Source organism: Budorcas taxicolor, chromosome 11, assembly GCF_023091745.1.
Source record: "Budorcas taxicolor isolate Tak-1 chromosome 11, Takin1.1, whole genome shotgun sequence".
Classification (NCBI taxonomy): Eukaryota; Metazoa; Chordata; class Mammalia; order Artiodactyla; family Bovidae; genus Budorcas; species Budorcas taxicolor.
Window position 1 is genome coordinate 120,613,194 of NC_068920.1, and position 18,793 is coordinate 120,631,986.

The 18,793-nt window shown below is 40.8% G+C and overlaps 1 protein-coding gene across 1 annotated transcript in view; it reads left to right on the plus strand.

Moving 5' to 3' along the window:
* The first annotated feature begins 3,620 nt into the window (after positions 1 to 3,620).
* The window catches only part of EHBP1 (EH domain binding protein 1), a 347,498-nt gene continuing 332,325 nt past the window's right edge, over positions 3,621 to 18,793 (plus strand). Inside the window, exon 1 of the mRNA XM_052648636.1 lies at positions 3,621 to 3,724. Coding sequence (XP_052504596.1) covers positions 3,621 to 3,724 — 104 coding nt within the window. The remainder of the gene's footprint in view (positions 3,725 to 18,793) is intronic.

Genomic DNA, 18,793 nt, shown 5'->3' on the forward strand with positions numbered 1-18,793 from the left:
TTGTGTGTGCACTTTTTTTTCTTCCGGATCAAACCTGTGCCCCTTGCATTGGCAGCATGAAGTCTTAACCACTGGACCACCAAGGAAGTCCCCTCTTCCTTTTCAGGAAGGGAAAGAGTATTAAAAGAAACCAGAATAACCACATGAGAAAGTCTGAGAATTTCTGAAGAATAATAATAAAAAATAGGATGCAAACCCCTCTTGATTATCATGTGGGTTGTTCCTGAAGGACACTACAGATTAAAATAGGTTATGACCATTTCTATAAATTAGCCATTAAAAAATCCATACACTGAGTCTGTTAATGATGCAGAATATATCACTATATGAGATCATAATAGATGTAGGTTACAGTGATTTAGTAAGCCACTCAGGAAGGACACGAGAGAACTTTAAGATGTACACAAAATCAGAATCAATATAATTATTATGGTTATTATTATGGTCATTTCATATTTTAAAATTAAGACTATAGCAAAATAAGTAATATCTATGCCCTTTTCTGTAAAATGTACACTGTGTTCTTGTATTATTAGATCACTTTCTTTATTGCAAATGGAAATGGAATTAGATACTGGATTCAAGCCTTCTCTGTCTCCCAATCTCTGCTGATTCTTCAGTCTCTCCTTTCTCTTGCCTCCCCACGGCTACAGATGAGCTCAGCTCTCTCACCCATCACTGCCGCCTTCCTGACCTTAAAGAATCCTTCCCTAGATGGTAACACCTTTCAAGCCATTTTGTCCACACATCCTGCTCTCTATCCTTAGTAAGATTAAGAATGGGCTCTATTTCCAGGACTCATCTTGCTTGTTTTCTTTTCATATGTTAGTTTCCCTCTCTTTTTCTCAATTGACTCATTGCTTGTAGGGTGCTGCTACTTCTCTGACCATTCCCTCCTGTCTCCTTCCCACTTTACTTCTTCCTCAAATGTTGAGATTCCTCCCAAAGTTCATTCTTTGTCTTCTTTCTCTAAACCAGAGGTCTGTGGACTACCTAAAATTGAAAGCAAATTTTTGTCTTAGGATAGGACCTAGTTCTCCTCGGTAAAATATATATACCTTTCATTATCGTTCTCAAAAGGGTCCTTGGCTCCTTTTACAAGGTTAAATGCCCCTGCCCTCACACTCTTTTAGGTTATTTCATCCTCTCCTTTGCCCATAACCACTCTTTTTATATGTTAACCCTCCGAAACTCATCTATAATTCCTAACAGAGGGAAAAAGATCGATAGCTAAGAGGATAAACTAGGATTCATATAAACGTTTAAGAATTATAACAAGAAGAAATCGTACCGTGAACATTTTGTATCTCAGGTGAATCAGAGGGTAAAGAGTCTCCCTGCATTGCGGAAGACCCGGGTTTGATCCCTGGGTCGGGAAGATATCCTGGAGAAGGAAATGGCAACCCACTCCAGTATTCTTGCCTGGAGAATCCCATGGACGGAAGAGCCTGGCAGGCTAGTCTACGGGGTCGCAGAGTCCGACACGACTGAGCTACTTCACTTTTGATTACTGAATTTGGACCTTATTCATTAAGGACCAGCAGATCGAATGTTTGGTAGGGGCTTGGCCAGGTCATTACAGTTGGTCAGAGGAAAAATCACAGGCTAAACCAAGGCTGTGTGCGCAAACACCCTAGCAGCTAGTGGCAGAGAGGGCACACCCAACTCCTAGGGTGGGGATAGGAGAGAACAGGAGAGAAAACCACAGCAGCTCCACAGCTCACAGCTGCAGCGAAGCCAGTCCTGGGCTCTGCTCTGACTCCAGCTATAAACCCCGCCTAGCACCTTTTACCGACATCCACCTTCAGCAACCACCTTCCACATCACTATAAACACTCTTTACTCCTCCCACCTAGCTCTTCCCTCTTGAAGCCAATCAGAGGAATGGGAGGGATTGTCCGTAGAGGGTTCCAATTTTTTTTTTTTTTAAAAAAGAAGGGTAGATTGTACGCCGCGTTCCGCCTGGCGGAAAAACACCTCCAGAACTAGGGGGTGGAGCTCTGTGATGGGCACCCTGCTCAGCCAATGAGTGGCCCCTACCCCTCAAAGGCCCGGTCGCCGAGGTGGGCAGGGCAAGCGCAGGGCCCAGCCAATGGCGGCGGGGCGGACGGAGGTTGAGCCGCCGTGGGTAGGGTTAGTGTGAGAGGTGCGGCGGGGGAGGTAATGATGATGGTGGCGGAGGAGGAAGGCGGGGGAGGGGGTGCTGGGCGCTGAGCGGCGGCTCTGGCAGGGTTTTGTAGGGTGGGGGACGGTCGCGGGGCTACTGCGTCCGGGAGGGGGCGGGCGTGAGGCGCGCTGTCCGCCTGAGGGGCTGCAGACCCCGGCTCCCGGGAGCGCCGCGGCTGGCTCGGCTGTTCCATGTGGCTCCAGCGGGGATGGAGGACTCGGTGGCGGCGGCGGCGGCTTCTCCTGCGGCGGCGACGGAGGAGCGGCGCTGAGGAGGGAACCGGGCCAGACTCAGCCCGACAGCGGGATTAGAGGTGTGAGGAGGGGGCGGGAGTGGACGTGCTGCGGGGCCGGGGCTCGGGTACCGGGCTGGGGTCTTCTGGCATCGCCTGGGTGACAGGGACTGCGGCCGAGCCACCGCCTGCCTCCGCTGGGGGCAGGGGTCTGGGCTGTGTGCGGGAGGAGAGGAGGCTCCGGCGGACTGTTCCCTAAGGATGGGGGAGGGAAGCACCGCACCCCGCACCGTGCACTTGCCCCTTTGGTCACTGCTTCACGCCCAGGCAAGAGTTTCCATTTCCCTCCGGTTGGCAGCGAAGGTGAATGAGAGCCCAAGTGGCCTGGAGCCGGGACACTGCCCTCTCTCTCTCTTGAGATTTCCCTCCACTCCTCTTTTCCCATCCGTTTCTCCCTCCGACTCAGCAGCAGCATTCTTCCCCTCTCCTTAATTTGCTCCACGCACTTATTTTAGGACTCAGAGCTATTAATTATCACCTGAAAAATAAAGTTTATTTTAAAATACTCCACTCCTTCCTCTGACTGGCGGTGGACATTAAGCAGCATCTCTAGACTTTCCCGCTCTGCTCGCCCTTCTGTGATGCTAGGAGAAGGAGGTAGGGCCCCGGCTTTCGCCTCTCAGTTGTTGTTGATGCTGATTACCTGATGTGTTGCTCCACGTCTGTGGTGTGAGTTGTAATTTCTTCCTTGGTGTCTTGCATCCTTGACGTTACTGGCTTTTGAGGTTAGTGTTTTGTTTCATTGTTTGAAAAACATGCTGGAGAACTGGGGTTGTCTGTTGCAGTGTTATCTGACGTGGGTGGTTAGTCACTTCTTCTGCTTCTCTTCTCATATTTTTTCTCTTTGTTTTGCTTTTCAGTCCTCCAGAATACATATCATATAGCCCCCGAGGTGGAATGGTGATGTCTCCATGAGGGAACCTCCTCTCACTCATCCTGTCATGTGTGTCATACTCTTCTTGACTGGGCCATTCATCTAGGATGGGATTTACCCTGTGAAACAGGGAGAAGACTTTATGGACCCCAAACATCATTTCAAGTTGTAGTTGAGTTTTTTAAAGTACAGACATATATGCAAAGCTCCTTTGCTTTGGACCTTCTGCTTTGTTAAAGCTGCTGTGTTGCTAACCGAGAACTGCTCCGCTGTTTTGACTGATCATCATGGCTTCAGTTTGGAAGAGACTACAGCGTGTGGGAAAACACGCATCCAAGTTCCAGTTTGTGGCCTCCTACCAGGAACTGATGGTTGAATGTACCAAGAAATGGTAAGAGCGCCTGGGTGTAGAGTTTGCTGTGCTGTGGCCTAAACTCTGCTGCTTCTGACAGCAGATTTACCTTTCTGCAGTGCACAAGTGTGTAAAAGCTGGGCGGGGTGCAGATGACTCTCACAAGTACTATGGTGTGCACTGTTGCTGCTGGTACCATTCCTGTGGGTTTTCATTACTGCGCTTCAGTGTGGCTCAGAGGACTGTTACTATGAGAGCACACTAAGTACAGCAGACTTGGTCTTGAGGTCTTGCATCATTAGTGTTAGGATAACTTTGATTTTTATAATTTTAAGATGTAAAAATGGCTATTGAAATATTGCAAACATGCATATATTTTGATTAACACACATGTCTATGTTTCAATAGAGTTTTAATACAGAAATCTATTCTTGTAGGGTGGTGCTGATCTGTGTTTTTTTTTTCTTTTGCTTAAAATAAAGAATTTTTCATTATCTGATTAATAGAATGCCAGTCCGTACAACCTTAGAAATTTTTTTGTTATATGCTTAGTCAGGCAACTGTATTTTATTTTAATTGCCTAATGAGATACATTTCTTGGCCAGACTTAAGGAAGCAATTAGTAGTGCTGGTCTATGATTTTCTGCTTTCACTTGAGCAAAGTAAACTTAGGGCATTCTTTTCACTGCCCTGAATGATAAGCCAGAAGAATTCTTATTGGGCTTCCCTTGTAGCTCAGCTGGTAAAGAATCTGCCTACAATGCAGGAGACCTGGGTTCGATCCCTGGGTTAGGAAGATCCCCTCGAGAAGGAAATGGCAACCCACTCCAGTATTCTTGCCTGGAGAATCCCATGGACAGAGAAGCCTGGCAGGCTACAGTCCACGGAGTCACAAAAATGTCAGACATGACATAGCGACTAAACTACTACTATTCTTATTAGAGGAAAAAAGTTAATCTTAAGAAAATGGTACTTTGGGTTTTGATTTATTGTGGTGATTAAGCAGTATTACTGCAAAAATAAGTCCATTTCATTGTTCACACAGACTGTAATCCCATGTCTGTATTAATTTCTCTTTTTATAAGATGAAAAACAACTTGCTCTACTCTAGAACTCTTAAAGCATATCTGAATATTTATTTGGAAACTAGTTTCCAAATGATTTTCTCTTAAACTTGTTAGAATGTTATGTGCAACTCAGGAAGTGCATGTACTGATTACCTACTTTATAGGTAGGTAGCTTTAGAGTTGAATATGAAATAATCCCCACCCTCAAGGAGTTCACCCTCAAGGAGTCTAGGGCAGTGACAGGTCATGTAAATGAAGTCTCTGTGATAGGTGCAATAATATAATGTAGGGACAGATGTAGGGATCTTAATCTATCTCCATCCCCTAACATATTCTTGGGGACAGGTTATTTACTCCTCTGAGATAATTTTCATATTGAGAAAGGTAATAATGGTATCACTTCACAGAAAGGGTTATTGTGAAGATTAAATGAGTTAAGATATGTAAAATGCTTGGAACAATGTCAGGCACATAGTAAATGCTCAACAAATGCCGTTTTTACTTACAAAGTTAGCAGAGAAGGAAGTAACTCTTTAAGGATTCATGCATTGGAGAAGGAAATGGCAACCCACTCCAGTGTTCTTGCCTGGAGAATCCCAGGGACGGGGGAGCCTGGTGGGCTGCCGTCTGTGGGGTCGCACAGAGTCGGACACAGCTGAAGTGACTTAGCAGCAGCAGCAGTAGGATATGGGATGACTTTCTGGGAGCTGAGCTGAGTTTTGAAAGGTTCATAATAATTGGCTAGGAAGCTAAAGGGGAAGAAATGAAGGATGTTCTAGATGAAGCAACTGCTTATGCAAAAGCATGGAGGTGTGTGGTATGCCGGAAGTTCATGCAGTGTAACTGGATTATGATGGGCCTTAAAGTGGGAGGAGTGCAGTGGGCTATGATGTTTTAGAGGCAGGCAGCGGTGAAGTGTTGTTATACATGCCTTGGACTTTATTCTTTGGGTGATGGAGAGAACTAAAAGGTTTTGAGCAGAAGAGACTTTAGGTTTGAAGAAAAGTGAAAGTGTTAGTGACTCGGTGTTGTCCATCTCTTTGCGAACCAATGGAGTGTGGCCCGCCAGGCTCCTCTGTCCATGGAATTCTCCAGGGAAGAATACTGGAATGGGTAGCCGGTCCCTTCTCCAGAGGATATTCCTAACCCAGGGGTTGAACCTGGGTCTCTGCGTTGCAGGTGGATTCTTTACCATCTGAGTCACCAGGGAATCCTGACTTTAGATTTTCATTCTGGAAAATCATTTGGATGACAGTGTGAGGTAAGGATCATAGTGGAAAGGGTAAGTGGAGGCTGTGACAGTAGGGTAGCTATTGCAATAGGTAAGGTGAGAGAAGAGGCTTAGACTAAGGCAGTGGCAGAGAAAGTGGGGAGAACAGAGTAGAGGGACACTTAGGACACAAAATGGATAATACTTAATGGTCATTTCAGTATGGGTCTGAAAAGGATGAGGACGAGGGAAAGGGAAAGGTCTGAGTTGACACCCAAGTTTCTGGCTTGGAGGACTAGTGTACTACTAACTCAACTAGCAAATACATGAGGAAGTTCCTGATTACAAGTTATTCTCAACTTGGTCTTATACTGGGGGCATCAACTGTAAGATCGTTAAATTTGAATCTCTTTTCTTAAGGGAAATAGAACATATCAGGTGATTCTTTATTCACAACATGTGTTTCTTCCCATAGTCTGTTTCATTCCTTGATTTTATTTTTCCTTGAGAAATATGTATGTTACTGTTAATGTGTCACAAGGTAAAAGCCAAGAATGAAATTTAACTTGATTATTTATGAATAGATGACTCAGTTACTTTTAGGGTTGGACATTATGGTATACCTATTAAATTAGATCTTTATGATAAGGTCTGGCCTTAACACAAGAAGCATTTGGATATTGTAAAATTTTTAGATGTGTAGTTCTAAATATGTTCCATTTTCCCCCATCTCATTTAAAAATACAGTTTAAAGTTAACAAGGTGACAATGCCCAAAGAATAATATATTTGTTTGATATACTGGAATTTTATGTATAAGTGGATCTTTAAATAGAGCTTTAAAATCTTTTCATTATATAAAAATTTGTTGTAATAAGTCTTAGTTAATATTCTTTTTGCTTTACTTTGCATAAGGTCCTTGTGATAAATACAGGTTAGGCCAAATTTCTATACTTAAATCCCGTAGCTCTCTTTTTTAATTTTTCATACTTCATTTTGCAAGAATTTTTCATGCCTCATGCTTGCAAGAATTTTTAAATTACTGAATATGTATGCTGAATTAGAATCTATTTAAAGGACATAAGAATAAAAATAGACTTGTACACATAGTAAGAACATGCATTTTTTCAGTTACGTATACATTTTAGGTATTGTTTTGAGGGTATGGAAAAATAAAAGGAGAGGAAGGAAATTTATAGATGCCAATTGAGTAAAGGGAAAGAGGCTTTGAAGATAAATTGCAGGTGTTGAGAGGATAAGAAAATGGATCTAATATACATTAGAGAAGAAGGAATAAACTATAAAAAGAACAGCCAGCATTCCATTAGTATTGTGCCTTTGTAAGTAAACTATGTATACATGTGCCATGCCTTTTAGAACTTTGCTACTCCAAGTGTTTTCTGAGAAACAGGAGAATTTGCAAAGCCTGGGAATGAATCCGTTAGAACTGCTGTCCCTCAGGCCTTGCCCTAGACTTACTGAATCAGGATCTGCATTTTAATGAGATCTATACTGTGGCTTCCCTGATACCTCAGTTGGTAAAGAATCTGCCTGCAATGCAGGAGACCCCGATTTGATTCTTGGATCGGGAAGATTCCCTGGAGAAGGAAAAGACTACCCACTCCAGTATTCTTGGGCTTCTCTTGTGGTTCAGCTGGTAAAGAATCCGCCTGCAATTTGAGAAATCTGGGTTTGATCCCTGGGTTGGGAAGATCCCCTGGAGAAGGAAAAGGCTACCCATTTCAGTATTCTGGCCTGGAGAATTCCATGGACTCTCTAGTTGCAAAGAGTCAGACATGATTGAACAACTTTCACTTTCTTTATGCCATGCATATTAAAGTTTAAGAAACAGTATTTTAAAATCATGTTTTCAGCCTAAGTGCCCATTCATGACTTCAGGATAAAGTATACTGATTTCTGCATGAATTTGAAACTCAAGGGAATGGAGATGAAACTTCAGGATTCAAGAAGGGCATAGTGTGTTGATGGAAGAGGTTAGTGGAAATCAGGATATGTTTTCCTAGGAAGAGCATGTTATTTCTGTGATTAAGAAGAGGAGAAATGTTTTCCATGTTCTCTTGTTATGGCTGTAGGTTATGAACCTGGGCGTGATAGGTAACAGGATGAAGGTAGGGGTTTCAGGAAGCCATCTTTAAGATCTAGGCCATGAGCAAACTCACGGCGTTTTACCCTTGATCAAAGGATGGATTCTATTTAGGGGGTTTGGGGTTTCTGCTTTCTTGCACTTTTCTTTGTTGCGGTCTTACAGTATTCTGCATTTGCCCAACATGGAGTCTAACTTTGTTGCATTGTTGTGTCAGATGCACTGTTGTGCTTGGTCAGCAGTATCTGACATAGCTGTTTCTTGATGTGGCTCTACAAGTTATGTCAGCAACAAAACCCAGAAAGACTTTCATTCATCTGAGAGGATGCTGCTAAGTCTTGTTCCTCATCACTCCATAACCGGGTAGAGGCTCCAGTAAATTTGAAGATGTTAAGTGTCTATATTCCCCTTCTCTTATTGTTGTCCCCAAGTCATTTAATTATTAATCTCACTTAACTGATGTAGCTGTTGGCAAGTGGTGAGACTGGCCACTAGAGATGACTCTGTGACAAAGACTAGCTGTCTTTCCTCTCTTGGTTTGTTTCTTTTCCTATTCTTCTTTTTAAAAAATATCACCTGCAGGTCTTTAGATTCCTGAGAGAAGTCTTATATGAGCTCTCAATGGCTATTCAGCTGTTTAAGGAAACTACTTGAAAGTTGGCAAGTTGTGGTTATGATCAATTAATTATTTTACAGAACTCAGTTCCGATAGGAGCTCCCTAATACATGATGAGAACTATTATGAGCATGAATTATATTTTCTGTGTATATCTCTGTATCGTCTACATATGTGAACATATTTTATCTGTTTTTTATATTTCTTCTATGTTGAGTTTTTAAAAAGTATTTAAAGTACCATAAACTTTTCCCCAAAAGGCATACATATATTGGTTTCTGGTTTTTCTGTCATGTAAGAATTCCTTTTTCTTATTTTTAAATATAGTTTTAATTATAATTTATTTTTAAAATAGGTGACACAATCACATGGTTCAGAATTCTAGAGGTACAAAAAGGGGTTTATATCCCTGAAAGTAACCCCTCATTTTCTCCATTATTCCACAAGTTTTTGCACAGCTGTGACCTCAGGATTTGAAAAGTGAAAAAGTAGCTTTTTCCAGAGCTTAAGCGTATGACGCTAGCCTGTTGGATAAAATATGAACTCCTTAATCTGATGTTCCAGGCCCTCTGTAACTGATCCCAAGTTAGTTTTCCAGTTGGACATTAGAATGCTACATGCACTGTGAATATTAACTTGAGTTTATAAAGGCCAAGTTATATTAATAAGTACTTATTCAAATCCACTTCTTTGGGTGACTTAAGCAAACATTTCTCTGTTTCTTTAATGGAATGAATTAGAGGAACATTTGCCTTGATATAAAGAACATACTTTGGAAATACATTAAAAAATAATAATTGAAAACAAGCTTGGTGTGTTTTAAGAGTATCTGGAAGGTCGGTGTGTCTGCAGCACAGTAGAACAAGGTGTAAAATGGTAACAGGTGAGGTTTGAGTAGGTAGGGGTTAGATCACATATGGTCTTGAGGTCATGGTAAGGCTTTTGGATTTTAAGTGTGATAGGAAGCCATTGGAGAGGTTTGAGCGGGAAAGTAATATGATTTACATTTTTAATAGATTATTCTGGATACTTTGTGAAATGTGAAATATTCTGAGTAAAAATAGAAGCTAAGATGCTATTGTAGTAGTCCAAGGAGCAGAGGTTGTGGTGGAGGTGGTGAGAAATGACTGGATGTATGTTGGTAACACATACACATGCTCCTACCACACTTTATTGAGGTATAGCTTACACTTTTACATAAATAAGATGCATCCATTTAAAGTATATAGTGCAATAAGTTTTGACAACAGTATTAACCCATGTGACTAGAAATAGATTTCTTGAAGGTGTAGTTGACAGGAGTTAATGATGGATTAGATATGTAAAGTGAGAGATCGCTAATGACCAGGGTTTTGGCCTGAGCAACCAGGTGAATGTAATACTAATTACAGGAATGGGGAACACCCAGGAGGAGAGTTTGTTGTGAAGGAGAAATCAAGAATTGACTTTGCTTTCTTAAAGCTTGGGACATCCAGCTGGAGATTTTAATTAGGCAGTTAATTTAAGAATCTTGAGCTCAGGGGAGAGAAGAGGTCAGAGTCTCATAGTTTACAGATAGAATTTATAACTAAAGGGCTATAGGCAATTTTCTGTGATGCTCATAGAGATTAAGAGAACTGAGGTCTGAGCCTTGGGACATTTCAACATATAGAGGAGGGGAGGAAGAGGAAGAACCAGCAAAGGAGACTGAAAACAATCAGTAGTGAGGTAGGAGAGAAATTAGGAGTGTGTGCTTTCCAAGGAATGAAGTGCAAAATGTATCAGGAGAAGAGTGGTTCACCGTGTCAAATACTTTTGAGAGTTTGACCAAGATTACCACTGGATTTGCAAGTTGGAAAGAGTTGATGACATTGAGGAGCGGTTTGGATCTTCCCTGGTAGCTCAGCTGGTGAAGAATCCACCTGCAATGCAGGAGACCTCAGTTCAATTCCTGGGTCGAGAAGATCCACTAGAGAAGGGATAGGCTACCCACTCCAGTATTCTTGGGCTTTCCTGTGGTTCAGCTGGTAAAGAATCCACCTGCAATGTGTGAGACCTAGGTTTGATCCCTGGGTTGGGAAGATTCCCTGGAGAAGGGAAAGGCTACCTACTCCAGTATCCTGGCCTGGAGAATTCCATGGACTGTCTAGTCCATGGGGCCTCAAAGAATCGGACACAACTGAGCAACTTTCACTTCACGTTGGGTGGACTGATAAGGATGAAAGCATAATTAAATTGAGTTAGAGGAAAGGAGGTGGATGCAGAGTCAGTATAGATAATTTTGTTGGAAAATTTTGCTACAAAATGGAGAACTGGATTACCTGGAGAGGGACAAGAGGTCAGGGTGTACCTTTCACATGGAAGATATTGCAGCATGTTTTAATGCTGGTGGAAATAGTTGGTAAAGAAGGAAAAAGTGATGATGTGCTGGAAGAGGAAGTAACTTCAGGAGAAAGAGAGAAAGGGAACAGGATCCAGCACACAAATGGAAAGGCTGAACTTAAGTAGTGTGTGTGTCAGTTGCTCAGTCGTGTCTGACTCTTTGCGACCCCATGGACTGTAGCCTGCCAGGCTCCTCTGTCCATGGAATTCTCCAGGCAAGAATACTCGAGTGGGTTGCCATTTCCATCTCCAGGGGATCTTCTCGACCCAGGGATTGATCCGGGGTCTCCTGCATTGCAGGGAGGTCCTTTACAGTCTGAGCTACAGAGAAGCCCTGAACTTGTAGAATCAGGGACAATTCATTGTTACAAGGAGGGAAGCAGAGTACACGGATGAGAAGCATTTAGGTTGGTAGATTTGGTGGGGGAGGATGTAGATGTTCTGTTGGCTTCTGTTTTCTTAGGGAAATAATATTAGGGGTCATCATCCAAGGGGGAGGTAACAGAAAGTTATTGAAGGATTAACAGGAGAGAAGGTCTGAAATTGTTAAAACAAGAATGAATTGAATAGGGAAATGTTGAAGGATTACTTGGTAGTGCTGAGGGTGTTCTTAACATTGTGGTCATTAATTTAAAGTGAATGCACCAGCAAGTTTGCATATTTTAATTGAGTTATGTTATGTTCAGTACTTGGATGCAAGCATGGAATAGGCAGACTTGGATTTAACCAGGGATGGGTTATGTCAGGAATATATAACAGAGGAAAAGAAGGGCAAGGAAATTGGGAGTGAATGCATGGAGTGTGGTTATAGTGATGAAGTACAGGATAGAAGAGGAGGAAAATGACATAAGAGATAGGGTGGTCAATAGAGAAGTGAAGAGGATAAAAACTGAGATGTTAAAAAGATTCAGTAGTTGTTGGGATTGGGATATCAGTGAATGAGCTGGAAAACTGGGAGGTGAGAGAGTGAGATGCTTGATTTTGGAGGATGTGGTTAATAGTAATGACAATATATAGGTGGTGGGTTCCTTTGCGTATTAGTTAAAAAAATAAGCACACAACTTAAGTGTGTTTTTAATTAATATGCTTTGTATGTTAAATATGAGTATACCTTAATTTCTCTTTCTTTCTTTAAAATAAATTTAAGTAAAATAGGTCATCTTCTTTTTGTATCAATACCCTGGGGGGCTTTCATTCCTCTTTAAAGACTTGCAGCTGTTAGGGTGTGACCATAGTAGTTGTTGGTTGAGATGGAATGGAGGAAACGAATTTTAGCAGTGAAGAGGGCAATTAGGGAATTTAGAGGCCAAGGGATAAATTATGTGGCTCTTGAAATTGCTGAGACGCTGAGAATAATTGGAAGAGAAATGGTTAAGACAGGGAGTCAAGTGCTGAAATCTTAGTGAATGAGGGGAGGGGTGGAGCAAAACGTTTTACTTTTTGAAACTTTCTATGACAAGTTTATGTGAATTTTAAACCTTATTCTTTGAAACAAAAATAAGTCTTCTTTTCCACTTGATGAATTGTCAGAGGTAGATGTAATTTTGTTGTTGTTTAGTCACTAAGTTGTGTTTGACTCTTTTGAGACCCCATGGACTGTAGCCCCTCCAAGGTTCCTTCGTCCACGGGATTCTCCAGGCTAGAATGCTGCAGTGGGTTGCCATTCCCTTCTCCAGGGGATCTTCTCAACCCAGGGATTATAACCCGCTTCTCCTGCATTGGCAAGTGGATTCTTTACTACTGAGGAACCTGGGAAACCCAGATGTAATTTTAATAGAGAATAAGTTGAGTTGTTACTTTGTTATAATTTTATTTTAGTGTTTCATGGGCTGATTTTTTTAAAAAACTGAATTGTTATGTGTAGTATTTTATTGAGATTTTAAGTGCTTATTTTATGTGAAGTTCAGTTGTACAAAACTCAGTTGTGATGGTTTAAGGAAAATAGTGGATTGTCTTTATGCTGTAGTTGGATATTGTAGTGCTTATATCACAGTTGTCTTTACACCAGACTCAGTATGCCTCTAGTCATTGGCTACTTTGGCCTCATCCAAGTTGCCTCTTTTGTAAATAAAGTTTTATTAGAATATGGCCATGTCCATTTGTTTATTATCTATGGCTGCTGTCATACTAAATGGCAGAGTTGAGTAGTTGTTACATAGACTGGTTCACTGCAGTTGGAAATGTTTATTATCTGGTCCTTTAAGAAAGCTTATTAACTTCTGCTCTAAATCTTTGGAGTTACTCCTAATCATTAGTTACAGCTAATGTTTGTGGAATCTAGAGTCTGGTACCTTTTCATTTTCTCTCTGCCCAACCTCCAAACTATTAATTTAATCTTACTATAGTCTTGACTGCATAAGCAATAGAGGAGAGCCCATTGTGCCTGCTCTCCAGCCCTATGGAAGAAACTTTAGAATAGCTTTGAGGAGCATTCAGATCTGTGTATGGATAAAAAACATGTGTTTTCTGGCTGTGTGGCCTTGGACAAATTACTCAATCTCTTAGTAACTCATCTGTAACATGGTAATGGTAATAACAGTGCTTCCAGCATAGAGTTGCTTTGATGATTAGAGAGAATACTTGTAAAGTGGTTAGAACAGTGCCTGACATACAGTAAGCACTCAGTAAATGTTGCCTATTATCTTTATCCAGTTATTTAAGCAGTACATGGTGAAAAGAACCGTCTAGAGAAAACGAGTGGGGTAATCGAGGAGAAGACTGGAAGTATGACTTGGAGATTTAAGAGTGTTTGAGGAGGATGAACTAGCACAGAAGCTCGAGTGACCTGAGGGGTGCACACCAAGGAGCATGACAGCAGAAGCACTGTGCTGAAATGAACTATGTTCTGACAGTATTTGGCTTCTAGGGGAAAGGAACTACATGTTTTTGCTCCTGGAGCAAAATGGGTTCATATAGTTTTATAACTTTTTTTTTGATAATCACTTAAAGTAAGTGATTTTTGGCTAAAGAACATGGCTAAAGGGAACTTGGTTCCTTCAGAGTAGAATTAACTTGCCAGCATACGTGTGTGTGTGTGTCTGTCTGACTGTCCATGATAATGACGATTCATGATATTTAGGATATATTTCTTTTTTTTTTTTAGGATATATTTCTTTGACAATTTTCTTTAAATTTTTTTTCCTCTACCATCACTTTTATAATGACCCCATGAAATAGATTGTGTCTTTTGGTAGTATGTTTTTAAAATGAATTTTAAGGGATTATGTGAAGATGTTCTGCACTTATGATTTAGTTTAGTTTCACACTAGTTTTGTAGTTGGATGCTCAGGGAACTTAAAATTAGGCATTTCTAGAAATGTGCTATTGGTGCATCAATGTGTTCTAATTTTGTGGAAAATTTCAACAAAAGAGTCACTGAAGTAGTTCACTGCATGTTGTAAAAATAGTCCAGTGTGCTAAAGGAAAAAAATGTACAAGCATTTTTAACTGAATGTTCAGTAGAGATGTTCATATTCTGCTTATTTTTTTAAAGGAGTGGAACTGAGTTTGTGAAATGGGGACAGTTAAATTACTGCAGAATGACATACATGTGTCTTATTTTTCACTCTTATAGTGATATTTTTAGGCAGCCTTGCTAATAGACACCTAAAAAATTTCTTTGGTTAGTTTGATCTATTAAAAAGTTTCCTGATGTTATTAATCCTGGTGTTATTATTGAAATGCTTCTTAAAAAACACTTCTAAAAATTGGCTTTATTGCTTCAATAACAACAACAAAAGATTGACTTTAATACAAAGAGTTTATCACTTAAAAGTTGATACTCTGACAATATCCAAAAGAGTTTGTTGACTAATTTAGGGTTATAGTTAGAACAGAGATAGTCTTAGAGGAGCAGAGAGTACATGTTACTAGGCACTTAGGAGGAGCTACCGCTGGACACTGGACTTGGTTCTGAGTTTTCTGTCAGCTGTGGCGAAAAGGGAAGCACATTGGCTCACTGAGTATTGCTTCTGGCTAAAGAAGATACTCAAAATCATTTGCAGAGACTTTTGTTTTTGTTGTTCAGTCACTACGTTGTATCCAACTCTTTGCAACCCCATGGACTGCAGTACACCGGGCTTCCTTGTCCTTCACTGTCTCCCGGAGTTTGCTCAAATTCATGCCCATTGAGTTGGTGATGCTGTCTAACCATCTCACCCTGTGCTGCTCTCTTCTCCTTTTGCCTTCAGTCTTTCCCAGCATTGGGATCTTTTCCAATGAGTTGGCTCTTTGTATCAGGTGGCCAAAATATTGGAGTTTCAGCTTCAGCATCAGTCCTTCCAATGATTATTCAGGGTTGATTTCCTTTAGGATTGACTGGCTTAATCTCCGTGCAATCCAAGGGACTCTCAAGAGTCTTCTCCAACACCACAGTTCAAAAGCATCAATTCTTCCTTCCTCAGCCCTTATGGTCCAGCTCTCATATCCATTCATGTCTATGGAAAGAAATCATGGCTTTGACCATACAGACCTGTGTCAGCAAAATGTCGTCTCTGCTTTTTAATATGCTGTGTAGGTTTGTCCTAGCTTTTCTTCCAAGGAGCAAGTGTCTTTTAATTTCATGGCTGCAGTTACCATCTGCAGTGATTTTGGAGCCCCAAGAAAATCTATCACTGCTTCTAATTTTTCCCAGCTATTTGCCATGAAGTATGGGACCAGATGCCATATCTTCCTTTTTTTGTATGTTGAGATTCAAGCCAGCTTTTTCACTGTCCTCTTTCAACCTCATCAAGAGGCTATTTAGTTCCCTTTCACTTTCTGCCCTTAGAGTATCATCTGCGTATCTGAGATTGTTGGTATTTCTCCCAGCAATCTTGATTCCAGCTTGTGGTTCATCCATCCCAGAATTCTGCATGTAAGTTGAATAAACAGGGTGACAATATACAACTTTGACATACTCCTTTCCCAATTTTGAACCAGTCAGTTGTTCTATGTGAGGTTCTAACTGTTGCTTCTTGACCTGCATACAGGTTTCTCAGGAGACAGGTAAAGTGATCTGGTATTCCCATCTCTTTAAGAATTTTCCATAGTTTTTTATAGTCTATGAAGCAGAAGTAGATTTTTAAAAAAAATTTCCTTGCTTTCTCTATGATCCAGTGAAGATGTTTCTTAGAACTTAAAGCAGAATTTTTATTATGAAAAAAAGGTATGACATTGAATTAAGTCTCAAACTACAATAGAAAGTCTCCGACTGCTTAGACTGTTAAATTGGATAATGTTTATAAGGATCCTTTGTAAGACCCTTTATGAGAGAATATGGCTGAGCAGCCTTGTTTTCTGATCATCTAGTTTAAATCAAGGATGAACCTCAGAAAATTTAGAAGAATGAATATTTAAGAGAAATAATCAGGTTCTATGCCGTACCATTCAGAAGCCGGTAACCACTTGTGGCTACTTCCATCTAAATTTAAATTAAAAATTCAACTCCTCAGTCAGAGTAGCCACGTTTCAAGTGCTCCCTAGCCACATGTGGCTAGGGGCTACTATATTGGATAGTGCAAATATGGAAAATTTCCATCATCAAAAAAAGTTTTGTTGGACAGGACTGTTTTAGCCATTTCCTCTCAAAACTGACTGATTTCAGAATTGCTGGAGCACTCTGCAAACACAGAGATTTTTGTGGTCTTCAGTTCAGTTCAGTCGCTCAGTTGTGTCTGACTTTTTGTGACCCCATGAATCACAGCACGCCAGGCTTGCCTGTCCATCACCAACTCCTGGAGTTCACTCAAACTCATGTCCATCAAGTCGGTGATGCCATCTAGCCATCTCCTCCTCTGTCGTCCCCTTCTCCTCCTGCCCCCAATCCCTCCCAGCATCAGAGTCTTTTCCAATGAGTCAACTCTTTGCATGAGGTGGCCAAAGTATTGGAGTTTTAGCTTTAGCATCAGTCCTTCCAATGAACACCCAGGACTGATCTCCTTTAGGATGAACTGGTTGGACCTCCTTGCAGTCCAAGCGACTCTCAAAAGTCTTCTCCAACACCACAGTTCAAAAGCATCAATTCTTCGGTGGTCAGCTTTTTTTGCAGTCCAACTCTCACATCCATACCATGACCACTGGTCTTGACAGTCCTCTAATTCTGTAGGTCTGGAAGAGTGCTGGCAAGTCTGTCATTTCAGAAGTTCCTCAATTGCCTAAGATCAACAAGTCAGGTTTTATGACTACTGCATTTGATTTTTCCTCAGGTATTTGGCAGATATTAGGTGGCAGTTCTTATTGGTATTCCAGAAGTTATTAAGTTGAAAATTTGAATTCAATTTTTTTCCTTTGATTCAGCTGTTTTATAATATGTGCATGTGTGTGTTAAAAATGAGAGTGATGTACTTTAGCTGTGCCGCATATAAAGCTGTCAGATTAATATAAATGTTTGAACAAGTTCATTGATTCATTAAAAAAAAGACTGCATAGTTTGTTCTCTTCCTTGGAAACAAGGACTGCTGGGGATAGCTAAAGGTAGGATATATTTATTTATTTATTTGACTGTACTGGGTCTTTGGAGAAGGAAATGGCAACCCACTCCAGTATTCTAGCCTGGGAAATCCCATGGACAGAGGAGCCTGGTGGACTGCAGTCCATGGGGTCGCAAAGAGTCGGACATGACTAAGAAACTAACAGACAAGCACACTGGGTCTTAGTTGTAGCATATAGGATCTCTAGTTGAGGCGTGTGGGATAGAAGCTTGGGCCCTCTGCATTGGGATCCTGGAGTCTTAGCCACTGGACCACCAGGGAAGTCCCAGAATGATTTTTTTTCTTTTGAAGAAAAGTTTTGATGCTTCTGAAGTACCTGAACTGTTATACTTGGAGGTGCCATACCTAGAGCTGCTGCCTTTTTCTTTTTTTTCCCTCTGTAGTATTGCTTAATTCTCACTTGTTTTCCTATTGCCACTGCCTTGGTAACATCCTTTATCATCTTTTACCAAGGTGCATGGTTCTCAAACTGTGCACTGAGGAGCCTCGAAAGCACAGCAGAGAACTCACAGGTATTGCCAAGAGATGCTTAAGAATGTTGAGGGAAATACAGCAGCATCTGTTGGAAACCATGCAAAGTACAAGCTTGAGGTAGTTCATTTTGAAAATTAGATTTATATATTCCTTTCAGGGTTACCATATTTTCACAAAGCTGAGTTTTTGAGTTTTGTTGTGACAAAAAGCAAGTACCATGAGAAAATTTATGTGAAACAGGAAGAAGGTAGTGTCCAACCTGATTCTAATGTTGTTTGCATTGCTCAACACAAGTTGTTAGGACATGTATCCTTCTTAAGCTGTTTGGACCTGACTGTTTAAGCAGAATGGTTAGGTATTTCTTTTGGCCTGTGAAAACATTACTGATACAGTAAGGACCTTGTAAACCCAGAAAACTTGGGACCCTCTAGTATAGGTAGATAGCCCTTAACTCTTGTGATAGCCCTTAACTCTTTCCTTGCCTCTTTTGGTCCTTTGTATTGTTGCCATTGTTATCCTTCTCAAAGGAACCTTCTAGATTTCCCCTTTGTTTCTAGGATACTGTTAGTATGATAACTTTAATCTTTTAAATTTACCTTCATTCTGTTTTACTAGTCTTTTCCAGTTATTTCCCTAAAGCTTCTTCAAGCTTGTTTACCAAATGCAAATAGTTTCCCTCAAATGTTATCTTCCATTCTTTGCTATTCCCCTCCAAAAATCATTAAATGCAAAGAGCAAGTAGTAATACACTCTTATCACAAACTAACTTAATTGAAATTGAGTTTATTCATGCAATAAGTGGGTTTA